General features: G+C 39.0%; 1 protein-coding gene across 1 annotated transcript in view; it reads left to right on the top strand.

The window, feature by feature from the left end:
• Positions 1-17076, top strand: part of LOC128739390 (probable cytochrome P450 4d14) — a 278111-nt gene extending 261035 nt beyond the window's left edge. The window contains exons 5-8 of the mRNA XM_053834873.1: positions 15739-15997; positions 16059-16185; positions 16253-16429; positions 16489-17076. Coding sequence (XP_053690848.1) covers positions 15739-15997; positions 16059-16185; positions 16253-16429; positions 16489-17076 — 1151 coding nt within the window. The remainder of the gene's footprint in view (positions 1-15738; positions 15998-16058; positions 16186-16252; positions 16430-16488) is intronic.
• The last annotated feature ends 2942 nt before the right edge of the window (positions 17077-20018 follow it).

Genomic DNA, 20018 nt, shown 5'->3' with positions numbered 1-20018 from the left:
TCAACCAACAAGAATTTGAAAAAGCAATGTATGGGACACTTGCAGAATTAGTTGCTACCCCGTTGGGCATTGCAGCCCTATAGCGCCCTAAACACAAAAGATAACACATTAATTTCTTCAGCAGTATTGCAGACAATCATTTGCTCTACAAATGCCCCATTCAAATTTTGTATGACTGAGAAGCAGTAATCAAAAAAGCAAAATCGAAGTGGAAAGAGAATGCCAAGTCTGTTGCGCACCAATCAAAGTTGATCTTATTGCGTTTGTTTATCAAACCGCGATTAAACAGTTTTATGGTGCTATTAATAGCACCGATCTATTACTACAATTATGAAGAATATTAGAGTTGAACACCGAAATCATTTTGTTATGCGAGGCTACATTGCCGTTTTCTAGCATTTTTAGGCGCCAAACAACAATTCATCAAAGGAAACTATGAGTTGCAAAAAGGGAGTTTTTATTAATCGGTTTTAATGTCAGTAAAGATTTACCTTTTCTGCTCACGGCTATATATTTTCAAGTTGATAAAGCTGTCTGGGTGATAAAGCGTTTTACGCAGCAAACTTTATGCTTTGTAGATTTGTGTAATCGATCGGCGTCAAGCAGCGAAAATCATAATTGGTTTTATCGCTGCATACAGCAGTGCGAAATAAACCAACTTGAGCTCATGGCTTGACACTTCAAAAGGTTATAAAAACCTTCAGAAAATAGGCCTCGTTTTCGGAAAGAAGTTTTATAGCGGTCGTCAGAAGATTCTCGTGGAGTTCATAGTTTTATTAGCGGTTTTATAAAATTGGTCATGAAAACCACTAGAGGAACTTAATAAAATTTAAAGTGCTGCTTGAGAGGCGAGCCAGCCGCATGCTGAAGGCTCTGAAATAAAGAATCAAACAAAATTAAAATGATTGTGAAACAGTATAATTCTATTGAGCTTTCAGTCGAGCCCGGAGGCCAAAAATTGCCACAATACGACCAGAGGCACGAAAAAAATTATTCTACAGCATGACCACACTCGGCTCCACGTTTCCAAACCCGTCAAAAATTACTTGGAAACTATAAAATGAAAAGTCTCCCCTCATGTGCCGTAGTTTCCCTGAGATTGTGCTTTCCGATTATTACTTGTTCCATTTGACGGCTGTTCATATAAAGTTCAGATCAAAAATAGCTTAGTTCGCGGATAATCCGAAAAGATGCATGCTTTAAGCGTAACGTGCAGCGTGTAAGGCCAACTGCTTAGCATATTTCCAAGAAATCAATTAGAACCAGAAATGATTCATAATTCTTTTGCACTTCCTTAAATCAAGAGTAAGGAAGAAAGCGTAAACCTCTCGTACCGAATGATTTCTTTATCATGTATTTACAATTTACAATAGTTGGATGTATCTTTGCTAATAAAAGTTTGTGATACCGCGGACCCTCAGGGATGAACTAACCACCCCGAATCTCCTAGCTTGACCACACAATTACAAATTAGAGTATTTCCAAGTATGGCAACGTGGAGGCACTAAGTGGGAGCTTGAAATGACCAGTGCTATGATGGGCGCTTCTCCCTAGGTACCTTCCCCATTTCATATCCACAAACATTTTCGAATCTGGTTAACACCAAAAAGATTTAAATAGGGGATTATTCCCGGTTGTGAAACACCCACCATTTTTGGCATGTTTATTAAACTAGCACTACCAAGTTACTACCAACGACTCAGTTTCGAAATTGGATTATCCGATCAAAAGCTATAACCAAAACACAAAACCTATTTCATAACCGGAGACATTCCCGTACCATAGATTTTCATTGTAAAAATTTACTCATATAAAATATCCACTATCTCGCAACCGGTTGAACAATTTTACGACTAACGTTCAAATTTCAAATTAACGTTTTTGGCATTATTTTTCATTTTACAAGCAATGTGTGAAACACTGATATATTATGATTTTGGGTTAACCTCCAGTTTTTTTTTCGTTGTAAACGATTGGGTATAGTAAATACGTATCATTTTTATCAATATTTTTCAAATCGATTGTCCAACCAGAAGCCACATTGACGAAACATCGATCTGTGGCATCGGATAAAATACAATACAGAGATAGATTTTGCGAAAAAAATGTAAATAAATGTTGAAAACAAAGTATCCAGTGTATGCATGTGATCTCGATAGTAGGGATTTTTTTTGAAAATAATGTATAAGGAAACAGATTCAAATCTATTCAAAACTAGCAACGGTCCACTCACAGACTCTAGGTTCGGAACTAACAGACAGAGTTTTGATAGGCAGGGAAAACAGATTACAGCATACATTCACCGGAAAACCCCCATACCAACTTTAATAATGCTATTGAAGTTTACAAAATAAAGTATTTTAAAGTACACACAACGCAAAAAAAACTGGTATCGGCCCGGAAAGAGAAGTATAATCCACAACTCAGATGGACATGAACACCCGAGAGTGGCAGCACTTCTCTGCGTTACAGAGCCTATACGGCCGACCTGTCGAAAATCCCCGGAAAACCAAAACAAAGAAGAGAATAATAAGCAGATTTAATTCTTGAACTTGTTGTTAACATATCAATCGATCAACTCGGATCTGCATGTATCTGTGCATGTGTGCGAATCTGCCGAAGCGATGTTTGTTTGTACGTAAACGTGCATGCATGGGTGAGTTAAGCTACCGGATAAGCTGCAACATTATGGTGGGAAATTGGGTTTCCACCATCGGAACCGGTAGAAAAACGGATAGTTTAATTATTTTACGAATCCCATTTTGTGTACGCTTTGTTTTTATTTTTCCCGTACATTTGGTTAACTTTAAAGCCATCAATTACCGAGTTAATCTGATTGCGAAGGACAACGACCAAAAAATTTTAAAATAAAATATGCCCATCCCGTAGGACTCGGTTCGATGGTTATGAATTGTAGAGTAGTAAAAAATACTTCTGGAAGCAAAAAAGATTTACCAAATACTAAGCACGAGAGAGCATGAAATATTGCGTTGTTGAATTGAACCAAATTTTATGAATTAGTTTCTTTTTGCAACATAATAGAATTAACAGTTACAACAGATAGATAAAGTATGAGAGCGGTGAGGTTGTGTACAAACGAACAAAAAAAAATTAGAGTAAAAATTTCACAGTAAAACGAAATGATCCAGCATCATTCGATCCATGTAAAAAAACACAACGTAGCGAGTACGAGTTTGTTTCGAGTACGAGTGCAGAGCAGATAGGAAACCGAAAAGTTAGCGGCCAGTCGAACAGGTGGATTTCAAAGTTTGGCGACATTAAATTTTACGCTAGGGAAAGCAAACGATGAGAGTACACTTGCTATGTTGTCAGCTTGAAGTTACAACTAACTTTGTATTTAAAAGTGTAAACAAATTGAATAAAAAACTGAGGAAAAAAACTAATGAATGAAAAAAAAACTATGGCTATTAGTGTGATTTGTTATCCGAAATACACCAGTTGGGGAGAAAAATTTCTACATTCCACACAGACAGTTTCTGGGTCAGTACCTACTAACTTTGGCTAAATGAGTCGTAGAAAAATCACTCATAAAGCACGTCCTGTCGAAGCAAAAATTCATCGACGTGATTTTCGTAATCGGCGCCACGCCGGCATTCCGATTGGTAGTTTAGGCAGATAAAAAACTCAAGATACGTGTCATCAGTCTAATGAAAACAATCAAATTTGTTAAACGAAAGTTCTTCTCACTGCCAGCCAGCTTTATCGTTCATGATTCGAGCCGGCAAATCTGTACGAGCAGGACGAACTGAACCACATCCACCAACAAAAACATGCAAAAAGCACGTGACATGCGTACGGAATTAAGGGCTAACTAATTTGACTTGTTCCACCAAGACTAGCCGTTACAGCCACAACTCGTATGAATTGCTGCTTAATAAATAACTCGACCTGCAAACAACATGCTGTTATTGTTCTGATTACAATTGACCGTACTTGACACCGACGAATAAACACTTTCACTTTTTGGCGAACCACAACGTGTGATGCACTACAATGCAACGCGGAACTAGCGAAGGTCACTCCGCATCCAGGTACGGACTGCAGTCAATGCACTAAATGGACCATTTGCGCTCCCTAAACCGGTTGGCAAACGAATCTTTACTTTACTTTACTCGCTCACGTTCTGAAAAGTACGAGTAGACCTCCGCAAACTGCAAATTGCATCTCAAACAATCAGTTCGCCGGACAAGAATTCAGTCCACGGGTACTATTTCGACAGTTCGGTCCGCTTTTAATCACAACCATGGTTTTTCTGGTGTTACTATCGATTGTCGGTTTCCTGCTTGCGTATCAGTACTTCAAGATCCTGATCGGTTGTCGCTTCGCCGATCAAATCCGCACCGTCCAGCCGGTGCTGCCGATTCTCGGTCATGCGTGGGTGTTTTCCGGCAAAACCTCCAAGCAAGCCTTCTGGCTAACGGCGAAATACTTCCTGCAGGTGGATCGTCTGGGAAAAATTCTCCTCGGACCGAAACCGTTCGTGCTCGTTAATCATCCGGACCTGCTGCAGCAGGTGCTAACGAGGAACGATCTGCACGATAAGCCTTTTTTCTACGATTTTCTGACCCTCGGCGGAGGGCTTATCACGGAACGATGTAAGTTTTTTAGTGTAACATGGTTTTGCTAATGTATTTGAAAAATCTTTGGGCACTTTGTAAAAAATAATTACTATAATATGTTGTATGAGATATATGAACTAGTTTGTGCATCAAAGTACGCTTCATAACGATAAGATATTTTATAAAGATTTTAAAATAAAATGTTCGCAATCACTTAAAAAATGTCATATATTAAGAAATATGTATGATACATGGGCCTATGAAATTTACTTAATTTACTAGATACTGGTGGTATTATTAAATTTTCAGTGCAGTATTCAATAGTGCCAAAAAACCACTTGTTCATTTAACTAGTAAAATAATAACCCAAATTTTAATTATTAAAGTAAAAGGCAAATTTTCTTTTCTACCACGATAAAAAACAAACGCGCGTGTGCAAAAATGAGAAGAAATGAATCGGTTACTTCAGTTTTCGACTAAGGTGAACAATTTTCGTCAGAGGTGATAGGTTTATAGAATGAAATTTTCTTAATGAGATTTATTGATGTCGAGTTTTCCATGTCCAGCGTGTGAATTCATAGTTTGCAAATGTTGAAAATAATACTATTGGTTAATATTTTTTTGAAACGGTAGTTCTTTTACAATTGATGAAGACACGGTAGAAGAAAGTAATGAAATTTTTAGAGTGGTGGAGAAAGAGCGGAAAGGAGACTGCACAACCCCCTCATCAAGCGAGCGACGTATCTTCCAACTCCACCTTCTGGTGGGTTGGGTTATGCCCTAGCGGGGTTCGAATCCGGTTATAATCTCAGGTTATAGCTTACTTCGACACCAGTTTCGAATTTGAAGTGTATCCTTTTTTTATGGGAGCCTGAACCACTGTCACCATTAGTTAGATCTATTGTGGTATACTCCGATTTGCTGTTTGCATAATCAGCTCGTTCCATCACTATGAGTCAGATTGTTGGTCGCCCTATGAATTTGCATTTCCCCCCAAGTAGGTATGACTTACTAAATGAATTTCAGTACCTTTTTTGTTTCAACAGACCATATCTTGCTAGGCGTTAGAACGCCCTCTCCGAGTTCGTTGAATTAGTGCGCTGCATTGACACAGTGTATGTTCCGAGGTCTCGAACTTACGTTACAGAAGCGGCATATATCATTTATCAGCTTACCTATATTTTTGAGGTGATATCTGCTCGGACGGTGCCGGGTTAAAAGACCGGTCAGTGTACTCAGATCCACTTTATTCAAACTGATTAAGCTGCGTGTGATGCTTTTGCACGGCATAATAAAACGCTTTGATTGTCGTAATGTTGAAACAGCTCTCCAGTTGGCATCAATCGTTGATGATTCCCAGACTTTGAGCTCAGCTTTTAAGCAGGAAGTAGACCCCACGCGGAATGGCTAAGGCCCAACGAATTCAGTTGTTGAACCAGTTCTCGCTAAGATATCGACCTTTTCATTTTTTTCTATACCAGTATGCCCAGGTACCTAGTATAAAGTTATAGCTAATTGTCTTAGGAACAGGATGCATTCCCAAACCAGCTTTGACTGGCATGTGTATGCCTTTAAGGCATTTAGAGCTGCTTGACTATCGGAGAAAAGACCAGCTCGTGTAGATTTGCCAATTTTAGAACCATCGCTGTAAAACAGGATTGATCCCGGACGAGTCTTAGGACCACCTTCTTCCCATAATCTGCGACCGGTTTCGATTACTTTGAAGGGTATATCGGTGTTTGTCCTAGTTTCCATCCAGTCTTCGTTCATGATTACCAGGGTGTTCAGTTGAAAATCTCGGAGGATTCGTAGGTGTCCATTGAGATCTCCATCTTGAAAATGTTTAACACGCCTAAGTCTAAGAGCACCTTTTTCTGCTTCAAGTTGTACGAATCGGTGCAACGGTAGAAGATATAAAAGAGCATCTAGAGCTTTGGAAGGTGTGCTGGTCATTGCTCCAGTTATTGAATAGCGTCCCATACGTTGTAGTTTTTCAAGCATTTCGTGAGCTGTTATTTGTGTAGTTTTAGGCCACCACAATAGCGAAGCATATGTTAGTCTGGGTCTCACAATTGATGAATAGCTCCAGTTAATCATTCTTGGCTGAAGTCCCCACTTTTTGCCAAATGTATTGCTGCAAGCCCAAAGAGCAATGTTTGCTTTTGAGATTGCATACTCTAGATCAGCGGTTCCCAACCTTTTTTCGGTACGCGTACCCCCTGACGGATTTCCCTATACTATTCTGCAGCGAACTAAAGTTTTGGCGAACCCCTGGGGGTTCGCGAACCCCCATTTGGGAACCGCTGCTCTAGATGATTGTTCCAATTTAGCTTATGGTCAAGTATAACACCCAAGTTCAGGGCAGATTGCATTCTATTGGAAACAGTACACCCAATTCTTTTTTGCACGGATTTTTTTACACGGATTTTTTTTTTGCACGACTTTTTCTGCACGGTTTCTCGAAATAACACGGTTTTTCTAAAATTTCACCAAAAACAGTTGTACACCCAATTCTTTTTTTACACGGATTGTAGTACGCGGAATTTTTTTACACGACTTTTTTTGCACGGTTTCCCGAAATAACACGGTTTTTTTTACACGGTTTCTCGAAATAACACGGTTTATTTTTGCACGGTTTTTTTTTACACGGGACGCATCCCCCGTGTAAAAAAAGAATTGGGAGTATGTTCATACTTTCCTCTTACTAAAATTGTTATATCGTCTGCGAATCCCATGACTTTCTAGCCTTTTTCAGCCAATTTATTTAGAAGATCATCGACTACTAGGGACCACAGCATAGGAGATAGGACTTCCCCTTGAGGGCACCCAAGTAGCACTTGTAACTAATCATAAAAATAAAAAAATACAAAAAGGTTGCACAGCAGTTACATTTAGGATACTTGTAACGAGTTAGGTTACATAAAATTAAAAATAGTTACTTTTTAGTTTTCTAGTGACAAAAATCTCAAAAAGTTACCAGGTAGTTACCAAATGACCAAATTGAAACCTTTTTTTCGAACTGTCAACAACTTGGTCGTCGTAAAACAGTCACATATCAGTTACGAGTTACCAATTAGTTATCAAGTGACAGAAATGAAACCTTTTTCCAAGTTTGTCATCAATTTGCTGGTCGCAAAACAGTTAATTTTCCGTTACGAGTAGTTACGAAGTCAAAAATAGTCGGCTAGTAACATTTTCGCAACAACTTGTTCACTGTTCCTTGTAAACACAACGGATTAAGCAAAAACTAGATCTCAAGAATTTTACTTATGGTAAAGATAAACAATTGGTACACGGGTTGTAAAATGCTCTTGTAAATGCGTTTATTTACGTAATTGGTACTTGGAATCTTCTCCGCACAGACATTGATATTAAATAAACAAATTTTGATTATTCTCAAACTTCAAAACGATCAAGTTACATCGAAACGAAATCGGCAATGAAAATAGGTTACAGTGTAACTTAGAAATGACGACATAAGAAATAAGTGACCACAACAGATTTAATATTGGTTACCGTAACCGATAGCGTAACCAGGTCGAAGGCTAAGATTACGTGCAACTAGAAAGTAACTGAATTGTAACCTTCTATGATTAACACTGCTGGTAAACTGTTTTATTCAAAGTGAAACTATTCTTTGATATTAAATTAACACTTTCTTTTCACAAGAATCACTAGAAAACACCTTCTCCACTAATTCATTATTGCTAAGAATAAATTTAAAAATCAGAAAATTAAAATTAAAATTTTTATATTTGTACATATTTGTGTTACAAAAAATCAATTTTTCAAAGAAGTAAATAACGAAAAGCTAGATTAAATAAGAGCGCGTAATTTTTTCAAAGCTAGAATCATGCATTTCACCATAAATTTGAAACTGCATTAAAATTTGTGTTGAAATAACAAGCGAAATTTATACACTCTTCTATATTCAACAGTTAAATTTACTGCTTGACGTTGATGACAGCCATAGATTGAAATAATAAACCTGCTGCATTGTTTTCGCTATGCAATAATAGTTTCAAGATAACTAATTTACCATCAATTGAAAGTCAATTTACAGTTTATGTGTAACTTCAATAGTAACCATTTTGTAACTATACATGTTACATATTGGTTATTAAGTAACTGTTAATGTAACCATATTTAGTTACATAAGTTGCGCTATTTCGGTTACACAACTGTTATATTTTAGGTTACTGTAACCGAAGTTTTACATTTAAATTTGTCGCATATCAGCCGCTGCGACTCAATTGTGACAACGTGTGCTACTTGGGCAACCTCTAGTTGGTTTTGTCGTTAAAGTAGATCCTCCCAGTTTTGTAGTTATTATGCGGTTGGTTAGCATAGCATGTATCCAGTTGGAAATGCACCTGTCAAACACCCGTTTCTTCATGGCTTTATGTATTGAATTGTGGGAGGCATTATCAAATGCTCCCTCAATATCAAGAAAAGCTGCAAGTGAGATTTCTTTCAGTTCAGTTCAGCTGTTTCAGTTGATTTTCCTGCTTGATAGGCAAACTGAAATTTGTTCAAGGGTCTTCTTTTCAAAAATGATAATTTGATATGAAGATCCATGATTTCTTCAAACGCTGTTAAAATCACAGATGTGAGTCTAATTGGCCTATATGCTTTGGAATTTCTCCTGTCATGTTTTCCCGCTTTAGGAATGAAGATAACCCGGACTTCTCGCCATTTCTCATTCCTAAGAATCCATTCCTATCCTAGTATCAAACCTGCCCTAAACATCTTTGTCAGAAGAGGAACCGTGATATCCTTGCTTTTTTGTAATAGCACTGGATAAATTCCATCTAATCCTGGAGACTTGAAGGGACTTATAAAATCCACTACCCACTCAACTCTCGACTCCGAAAATAGCACTGGCTAATTCTTGAACTTTATCTGCGTCCCTAATTGAACTCGACTGAGCTGCGTTGAAACCCTGTGCGTCATCGGAAGACGTTTGAATTGAGCCTGGAAAGTGTGTGTCTATCGTGATACTAAGCAATTCCCGAGAATCGGTTGTAAACTGGCCATGTCTATTTTTTTAGGCTTCCAAGTCCATTAGTGTGATCTTTTGAAAGGGCTTTGTGAAGTCTTGCTACAACGGGCAAGCTGTCAACTTGCTCGCATGTATTCATCCAATCCCTTCTTTTAGATTTCCGAATTTCTCGATTGTACTCTATTAGACATTCTCTATAATTAGCCCAACTAGAAGTGGACTTGACTTGGTTGAAAAGTTTCCTAATCAATTTGGTTTTCCTGGAAAATTGGTTTTCCTTGGGTCTCTGAATTGCTCGATTAAAAGATCCCCGGAATTGTAATTTGAAGTGTATAGAAAACCCACAAACACTAAAAGGGTAATACCTAGCACTCTTTTCAACATGAGATGGCGTCTTTTCATCACATGGTCCATCGAATGGAATCGCTGCCCCTTAGTAGAGAAGCGAGACAGATTGAAATGAAATGGACTACATTTTTGAAGTTGCTAAGCTAAATGGCTATAGTAGAAGTGCCATTCAAGCCATTGTCAACAAGAAAAGTAAGATCCAATATAGGAAAAATTTTACCACGCTCACTCCGATAACAGAAGATCTGAAAAGAGTAGCTGTGGAACACGATACGGTTTTAACGCACCACCTTCGTCCAATATTGAAAAGATTAGGTTTAGATAATGTCTACACCAGTAGGAACAACCAAATCAAAAATAGATTGGGGTCTACTAAAGTTAAAATTGAATTATTAAACAGAGTAGGAGTTGTATTGCTCGTAAATTGCTTGTAGCCACTGTGAAACAGTTTATATTGGACAAACTAAAAGGAATTTGGGAATTCGTTGTAAGGAACACACGGCTAAAGTTACCAAGGCTAACAAAGACGCAAGACAAACGGATACCTTTTCATTTTATCTATACCAATCGATACCAATCTACAGCAGCGGAACATATATTCAGGAATATCCATCCACTAACCCATGAAAACATCCATCTTCTCCGCCCAATCAATGCACCGTGGAAGGTGGATGTTGCTGAAAATCTGGATATATAAACAAGAATCTTCTTCGCTTCTTAACAATAGCGGAGGAAACAATTTTAAATGGCTCTTCCAATTTAATTCCAAATCTAGCACGACGTGGGACGGATCAACTTACCATAGAATCCACCGATTCGTCTAGATAAACTTTTTAATATTTAATTTTCAATTTGGGTACTCATTCTGGCATTCCTAAAAATTACCCACCTGCCTTATAGGGATGGGAACTGTCATTAAAAATCGTTACTGATAGCTATCAGTAGTTTCAGTACGTTACTGATAACTATCAGTAAATATCAGTAATTTTACCCATCACGGCATTGTAGCAAAAAAAATAAGAAATTGTAATACCGGCATTATTTTTTGTAACTTTACATTGTAATTTATCAGGTGGATTTCCTGGGGTCTCGCGCAACTACCGACCAGATTTTTACCATCCGACAGATCTTGCAGATGTTGAGGGTACATCGTGTCCTTGCATCACATCTTTATTGATTTCAAAGCAACATACGATACAGTCCATCGAGACCAGCTATGGCACATAATGCACGAAACCGGTTTTCCGGATAAACTGTTGCGACTAATCAGAGCTACATTAGAACGAGTAATGTGTTTCGCACGTTTCGGGGACACACTCGAGTCCCTTCGAGACGCGGCGCGGGTTGGGACAAGGTGACAGCTTATCCAGTATACTGTTCAACATCACTCTTGAGGCGGTGTTCCGACCAGCAGGTATCGAAACGAGAGGCATGATTTGCATCAAGGGTAGCAGTATATGAATCACGACATACTTTTACTGCTTGAGAATCCCAGAGACTCTCATCTACATCTGACGAAAGTCGGTAGGCTACAGTAGGCCGGGCACGTCGTAAGGATGCCGGACGGCAGAGCAACGACAACAGTTCTTTTCAGCAACACCACCGGCACCGGATACACGAAGACTCAACATGCAAGATGGCTTGACCAAGTCGAAAGTGATTTATGACTTTTGAGACGACTGTTAAATTTGTGACAAATGACCCTAGATCGAGTTGAATAGAGAAGACTGCTTGAAACAGCACGAGCCACCCCGGCTCGAAGCTGCTGAGTACAACGACGACATATTGTGTCACTCTCGTCTATCGTATGCAACTACCGACCATTAACTTTAATCCAAATGATTTTTCTAACGGGACGACGTAACTGTATCAGTAAGCATCAATAACTGCGAAACCTTACTGATACTTAGTGATATTATTGCTTACTGATAACTATCAGTAATTAATGATAGTTTTCCCATCCCTACTGCCTTGATATATGTTGATGCTTCTTCATTCAGATAGTCAAAGCACTGAAGAAGGCTGTATGTAACAGTCAAAATACGTATCTGCGGATTTTTTACGTGAGTGGATGGTTAGTTTAGCTATGTTATAGTTATAGTGTAATTATAGTGTAGTGAAATTTTGTAATTATCCTTAATGTGAACATTGTGTAGTATAATTTTAGTAGAATAAAACGGAAAACCTCCTAACTTAACTCGTATTCGAGATTCGACTAAGACCCTCAACGTAATAACTTTTAATTAGTTAAAATTGCAGTTGAAATAGAACTTAAAATGGGACAGAAAATAGAATATGTCGCTTATGAACGAATTTTTCACCAGCTGGACATCAGAACGTAACCTAACATGTTTGTTGTAAACGGCATAACTTCTTCCGATCAGCACAGTTGGCAATAGAGAAGCAGATAGTATTCAAGTAACGTCTGAAATTGGACCTTAAAGAGGACTTATATTGGACTTTAAATTGAACTTGAAATTGGACTTCAAATTAAGCAAGGTGTTTCCAGTAAGGCGTATAAGTGCGTAGTAATCAGAGATTACTTTTGTAAACATTTACGAATTAATTAGGTAATCAATGGTAATCAGTAGAGTAATCAATGATAATCTTAAGTAATCATTGGTAATCATGATTAATTTATAGTAATCATAAGAGATTGATTAGTGGTAATCAGAGGTAATTAGTAAAGTAATCAAAAGTAACTTTTTTCAAAGGTGCGTAGTAATCATTGCTGTTGGAAACCCCTTGAAATTAAGCTTCAATTTAGACTAATTCTGACTTACTTACATTAAACTGAACTAGAATTTTTACCACAAATTGAAGTTGAAATTGGACGTGGAATTGAAATTGGATTTGAAATTTGTAAATTGGCAGATGGAATTAGAATCCAAAAGGAATATGAAACCGAACCTAAAATTGAAAGGGAGGAAGTATCTGATGCAAAAAAATGATTAATTGGATGAACTTGAAAATTTCGATGTAGACCAAAAACATATTGGGTTGTGCAATGGCAGGTATCTACGCTGTTTCAGTTGGTACCCGAATTTTCCACTCACTAAACTACTGCCGCCCGTTATATCATGTACCGTGTATCGTGTACCGTTATATCATGTATGAAATATTCACTGCTTGCAACTGCCAACTAAACCAAACCACCAAAACAATAACAAAGAGCAGGGCGACCAGTTCAAGTTTCAGCATATTAAGGGTTGTCAGTTATTCAAATTAAAAACTAACCCCGTTAGTTTGCATGAGGATTCGTTCAAACAAACGGGGGCCCACGGAATTACACGTCGTAAATCCATTATACAAAATCGCGTCACGAAGGAAAGCGTGGAAGCTAAGAATCATCGATATGTTGGTTACGTAATATATCATATATCAGTAATTAATCATTACATTACGACTGATCCTAACTAAACACTATCATATTGGTGGTCGTTTCTCTCAGTAAGGATATTTTCTTTTTGGCCTCTTCTATGGCCATTTTCAGTAATTCCAGAGAAAAACTGGCATATTTCCAACTTACCGAGAGCATCTTAAACTCTCCAGCTGTGCTTTTAGTATTGCTTGATGCAAAATGAAATGATAACTAGCCTCGTGAAGTTAACGGAACACAACTTTTTATATTTGCCAGCTGTCACAAGTTACCCCGTTTAAGTACCCCAAGTAACAATGTGAGTTTTATTGTACTCTTATGGTGGTCTTCAAGACCAATTTTGGTCTTAAATGTCATCATAAGAGTATAATAAAACCCGAATTACTACTTGGGACTTGCTTTACGAATAAAGTGGTAAAAGCAGGATGAGCAAAACTAGTTATCATAAATCAATAATTTTATTTCCTTATTATTCACTTTACTATAAAAAAATGTATGTTGGGATACTTTTATTTGAAGTGCTTTTGGGCTAAGCAAACGTTCTGCAGTCGAAAAAATGACAACGAATTTAACACCATGTTGTAAGATTTTTGTAAAATCCACAAAACAGCAGAAAATTAACATAACAGTATCTAGGGATTATTTGATCTGTTATCAACAAAATACAGTGAGTGATATAGATTAAAAACAAAAGTAACAGATAAAAAAATACAATAAATTCGACCGTTATAGCGTTGTTGCATATTACCCCGCTGTTGCAAGTTACCCCGTTAGACAGTAGTCAAATAACCAGTTTTTGTTTTATTCTCCCATTTCTATTATTATACATACCCCTATGCGACGATATTACTTTTGTATGACTGCTCTTTGTTCCTACCGCCGAGAAATTATCTACTCGGTCAGTGCGACAAGCAGTGCGGTGCCAACAGTCGCTCCGTTTCTTTTCGCAAATTAGTTTATGTCATAAATATGATAATAGTTTGTGGCATGGCATAGTTTGTGAGAAGTCTTTTCATCACTGGTTCCTGCTTAAAAAGCATGTACACCTCTTCCACTGCTTTGCGGTCAACATCGATGATATCGAAGTCATCCGCTGAATCATCGTGAGATTTCATCATTAGGACACCGCTTCTGTGAGTCCTCCTAGTTCGATTCGAGGTAGAACGCTGATCTAGCCAGTCGTCTTATGTGCGAATCTCAGCTAGAAGAGGCTGTTAAAGCCAGTTGTGCTCTAACAGCTGACTGCGAGGCCTGTTGAACAAAAAGAGAAGGACAAGTTTCCAACGAAATGTAGCGCCCCTAGACTTTGCATTGACACTGCTTCTCTGTACACTATCCCTTGAAATAGCGTCACCTTGCTTTAAACTATCAAACGTTAAAACATCAAATGAGGCACGCTTCTGTTGGAAAACCGTGTTCCAGCGTAACCTGCCACAGCACATTTTGCTTAACTAAATCGTATGCCGCTTTAAAGTCTATGCACAGATTGTGAGTTGACAAGTTGAATTCTCAGAAGTGCGGGTTAAAAAGTCCCTCTCGAGAACCCTTTTGGTATTCCCTAACAAAGGTTTAATGCAACGTGTTCAGTCTATGAAACCAGATGCTGGAGAAAATTTTATATGCGAAGTTTCACTGTAAAGCGGAAGGTTGCAAGAGTCGATAAATGTCGGCAACTGCTTAAGCGGAAAGGTGATTGGTAAAGTCTGTTTTTGGGCGAAAAAATGATCCTGCTACAGGATCGTCACAAAATAATCGGATGTATGCAGCACATCTTTCTGTTATACCTCGTGACAAACTGGCTGATGAAAGGCTAGAAAATGTTTCCAGGGTGATTTTGGGTGATGTTTCTCTAAAAATTTGAAGGTTCCATTGCTACCCATTGAACCTGGTGTTAAATCAACACTAAATCTTACATGGATAATATTTTGAAGAACCGTTTGCTTCCCATCGTCAAAAAATACTACAAGAATGCACCATACTGCTTCCAACAACATTCTGCACCGTCTCACAAGGCGAAAGCTGCGCAAGCTTCATGAGAGGACAATTTCCGGATTTTATTTCTTGGGCCTGCTTCTTCGCCTGATTTGGATTCTCTCGACTTTGGTGCACGGGATCGCATGCTAGGAAAACTAGAGAGCATCAAAGGATTGACCGTGAATGCTTTTATATGCATTCGTACAAAATGATGACAACTGATTTACATACGATTTTCATCAAAGAATTGAAAAGAATTATGGAACTAATCATGTTGGATCGAATCTCATCGTATAAAAATACTTATGAATGTGAATTATTTACGAATAAATCTGCAGTATGTATATCGCCTCCAAAATAGTACGCTGGTTTCGTGCATCCAGCACGATTTTTCAAGACCTATATAGGTACATATTTCTCAAAAACAATAACTGAATCAATCACTTCTCCACCAGCCGGTGAAAAATGGCGCCGCGTACGAAAGCTACTCAATCCCACCTTCAACACGCGGATGTTGACCAGCTTCATGCCGATAATGGATTTCCGTGCCAGTAGGATGGTGGCAAAGCTAAGTCCCCTGGCCGACGGGAAGACCGAAGTGGACATCATGAAGTTTGTCGGCGAATGCACACTGGAAATGGTGTTCAGCACGACCATGGGACGCAACGCGCACGAGCTTCCCGGCCAACGGGAATATATACGGAATCTGGAAATGTAAGTAATGAATGCCGTTTTTCCCATAAAAACTGAAACAATCCTAACACTCATTTTGTAGTATTCAAAATCTTATTGGAGAAAGAATTCTGAATGCTAACCAGTATTTGGGTATATTTTATCGAATGAGCAGTTCTTATAAAGCCGAGAAAAGTTCGAGAGACTATTGTAATAACTTCACAGACAAGGTAAAAATATTTTTAAACAATTCCGTCAAACTGTTGTAACAATCAATGTAACCTTGCTTCAATGTAGATTATTATCGAAAGACGTAAGGAGTTGGAAGCCGAGGCTGGCACCATAACCGAGGACGATGAATTTAAATCGAAGTCACTCAACTTCCTGGATGAAGTGCTTACCATGCGAAAGCAGGATAATCAGCCCTTCTCCGATCATGAAATCTCAGATCAACTCTACACTATGATGACTGCTGTAAGTATTATCAATTATTTGTGTTTAAAGTATCTCTTAACATCATTGATTTCTCTTAGGCCCATGACACTTCAGCTTTGACCGTGGCTTACACCTGTCTTTTCCTCGCAATGTATCCGGAAGTGCAAGCAAAAGTCTTTGCCGAAATGAACGAGACATTCCACTCGCCGTCGGTGGATATCAACTGTGACACGCTCAAGCAGCTCGAGTACACCGAAATGGTAATCAAAGAGGTTCTTCGCCTATGCCCGGCCGTCCCGCTGGCCGGACGAGAAACTTCGCAGGAGATCGTTCTGGATGGAGTCCGCATCCCGAAGGGACAAATTTTGGGAATGCATTTTTACGCACTGCATCGCCGTAAGGATTTCTGGGGCCCCGACCCGGAACGTTTCGATCCGGAGCGCTTCCGGCCGGAAGAATGCGAAAAGCGGCATCCGTATGCATATCTGCCGTTCAGTGGGGGTCTTCGGAACTGCATCGGTAGTCGATATGCGATCAATTCGATGCGTATTATGTTGCTGAGAATTTTGCAGCAATTCGAGCTGCAAACCAATTTGAAGTTTTCCGACTTTCGACATAAGTATGAAATAACATTGAAACTGACTGGACCGCATCGAGTGCGGTTGGTGAGTAGGAATAAATGCTGAAAAATGTTGCGAAGGTTATTCAAACTTTCAATTTCAATTCAAACGTTCCAATCCAATATAAATTGTCTGAACAATTTTTCATAAGATGTGTACAATTATTTATCATGTTAAATTTAAACATTCCGAAAACAGAATATAGTACCGAAACGTTGCTCTTCATCCAGCTTACGTACAAAGTTTCACTGAAATCTGAGAGAAGCGAGGCGGAATAAATTGGTTTTAGTTCATTGTCGGTTGAATTTCTCAGGTTTTTCATTCGTGGCTAGCCCTAACGGGCCGTAGCGGTTGGTAAATATTCAGCACAGTTCGCCAGTCAATAGAAGAAAGATAAATAATGGTTCCATGCTTCCGTTCATATTTGGAATACGTAAATAATAATATTCCAAAAAACGTAATCAAACTCTAATACCGATAAATTCGCTCGACAGGAGGCAAATTCCTGCATGAAAACCGTCAATTAATACCCCGAACAAATTAAATTCCAATCCTCCCCGTTCTAAGCTACAGGAGCAAACAAGAGCAAACTAAAAAAAATAATCCATTCATTCGCCCTTTTCCATAGCCACTGCTGGCTGTGGAACCGTTCGTAAAAGTATTTTGGCCACCCGGTGGCGAACGTTTTTAAAACTCGTAAATCTATTAGCGCCCATTCGCACGTAATTCGGAAGCGGTAATTTATTTTAGTGTAACGTGAGCCACATTGTGGTGATTTCCGCCGAGAGGTTACCACAGCAGCAGTGACTAGCGGACGCAGTACACAGAGGGCGAGCTCCTGACTGACTCTCCGATCGGATTTCGAGCGCCGGCACCCGGAACCGGTCACGGCTACGATGCAGCCCGGTTCGGTAGGTTTTAGGGCCAGGTAAGTTGCACGGGGTATCAATTTAGAGCGTTCGTTGGTTTCGAACACGCCCGGGAAGAGTCGAAAGTCGAAGGTTGGGTGTCTGTCATTTGACGCAATGTTATTGAATTTGGACGATTGAAAATGTGCACTTTCGACTGGATAATAGTGGTCTGCCATTGCCGGTCGACGTTGAAATTTCCGACAGTACTTAGTTCCGATTAGGACTGGCACTGGACTGGTGTTCTGCCACCATCGAATTCATTAGGTTGGGGTAGGGAAGTTTAGTCCCCGTGAAGCGGTGGATATTTTGGACGAGAAATTTGACTGTTATTTGAATGATTTAAATGTGAATCGCGGGGTTTCAACTGAAAAAAAATTAATGTATTAAAATAAGACTATTATTATATGTAGTGAACAATCTACATGTAAATCTAAATGATTCATAAACTTTGTTTTTAATTCCACCCAACTGTTCCGTCAATCTCCTTCACATCAGCCTTGCATCCATTGCGGGACTAAAATTCAAGCGGTGAGTTCAAGCGAACATATCGATTCACTGCTTCGCGCCATATGGCCACTCGCTGACAGCCGAAAGGATTTGGTTTTAGAATATTTTTACATACGTAATTTCAGCCCACCACAAGCGTCACACACATAGCAGTGCAATGCACCAACCAAGCGACTCTGCTGGTCGTGTTGCTGCATTGCAGTCTCGCACTCGACGGGTTCGAAACTCTTCAAATTGCATTTTTACGTGGCTCAAATTGGATCACCACGCAGTTACACAATCGTGCATAATTTCAACTACCTATCCCGTTGTCGACTACCTATCAGATACAGCTACGTACCTACCAATGGCAGTGGCTGACACACACGACAGCACCAGTTGCAGGCTTCCGATGTGCGTATCATTGGAATTGCATCCGAAAGGGATTGATCAACCGGCTCACCATCAAAAAAATGATTTTCTGCGAATTCTAGTTTTCGTTCTCAAATTGTATCTGCTGACTGAGAATTTTTTTTTAATTTTTAACAGTGTTCACCCGGAACAAAAGATTTACCCACTACGAATGCTGAAAAATGTTCAATGAATTTCATTCATTTTCAAATACATCTAATTAATCGTTTTGCGTGGCACAGCCACGAGCGAGGATGTTCGGAACAATAAAATATACGCTTTATGTGAAAAACCCCACGCGGATTAAGTCAATTGTTGCGTTCGGATCAGCCAGAGCCAGAGTGAGTGTAGCAATAAATAATTGTAACCAAGCTTTGGACTCGGATCGTGTACAATTTAGTGTGCTATCCACATTGTCCCTGCGGTGATCGATTCTGTGGGGTTAGATTTCACACGTCATTTAAATGGTGAATATTAAAATTCCCGGCAATAAAGCTTGCAATAAACCGTTTCTAGTGTTTTTTACGGACTGTGAACCACAAACGAGGCTTTTGCTGTGGATATGTTAGCGCTGCTGCCCCATTTGTGGTTGTCCTGCCTGTGTGTGATGAATTATTATTACTAAAGAACCGAATACCGTGGAACATTCCATCTGCAGATAACAGAAAACTATTCAACTGGAATAAATGTTTAATTCATGTTTAGCAAATAGTATTAGTAGCGTATTTTGTGGTTATCCACTACCAAAAATATGGGTATTGTCAATTGCAGAATTCATCCTAAATTATTCATCGTCAAAATGAACTAAATGTGGTCCCAAATGACTGCCTTGCGGTACTCCTAACTCAGCCGCACACACTGCGGCCCAATTGGTTCGATGCGGTGACAGACGTGTAGTGAAATCATGCACGTGTGTCACGGACTAATCTACGTTTGAAGAGGTTTTTGACCAAATAATATCAAACTCTCCACAGCTGAGTACAACTAATTATTTAACATTTACATTTATTTGGGATAATTTATCTGGCCTTGAATTTGTCTACATGAATAACATTTAAGTTAAATGGAAATAAAACCACGTAGCTTGTGCATAAACACACAATAATGTGTGTTGTTCCACCGAAATTGAACAGTTCCTCCGCCTTCAAAAAAATCCTTTTGCATTATGTAATTGGCTCGTAGTAACCGAACGCAATCCGG

Source organism: Sabethes cyaneus, chromosome 3 (assembly GCF_943734655.1).
Source record: "Sabethes cyaneus chromosome 3, idSabCyanKW18_F2, whole genome shotgun sequence".
Lineage (NCBI taxonomy): Eukaryota > Metazoa > Arthropoda > Insecta > Diptera > Culicidae > Sabethes > Sabethes cyaneus.
This window is presented reverse-complemented; position numbering and strand designations above follow the sequence as displayed.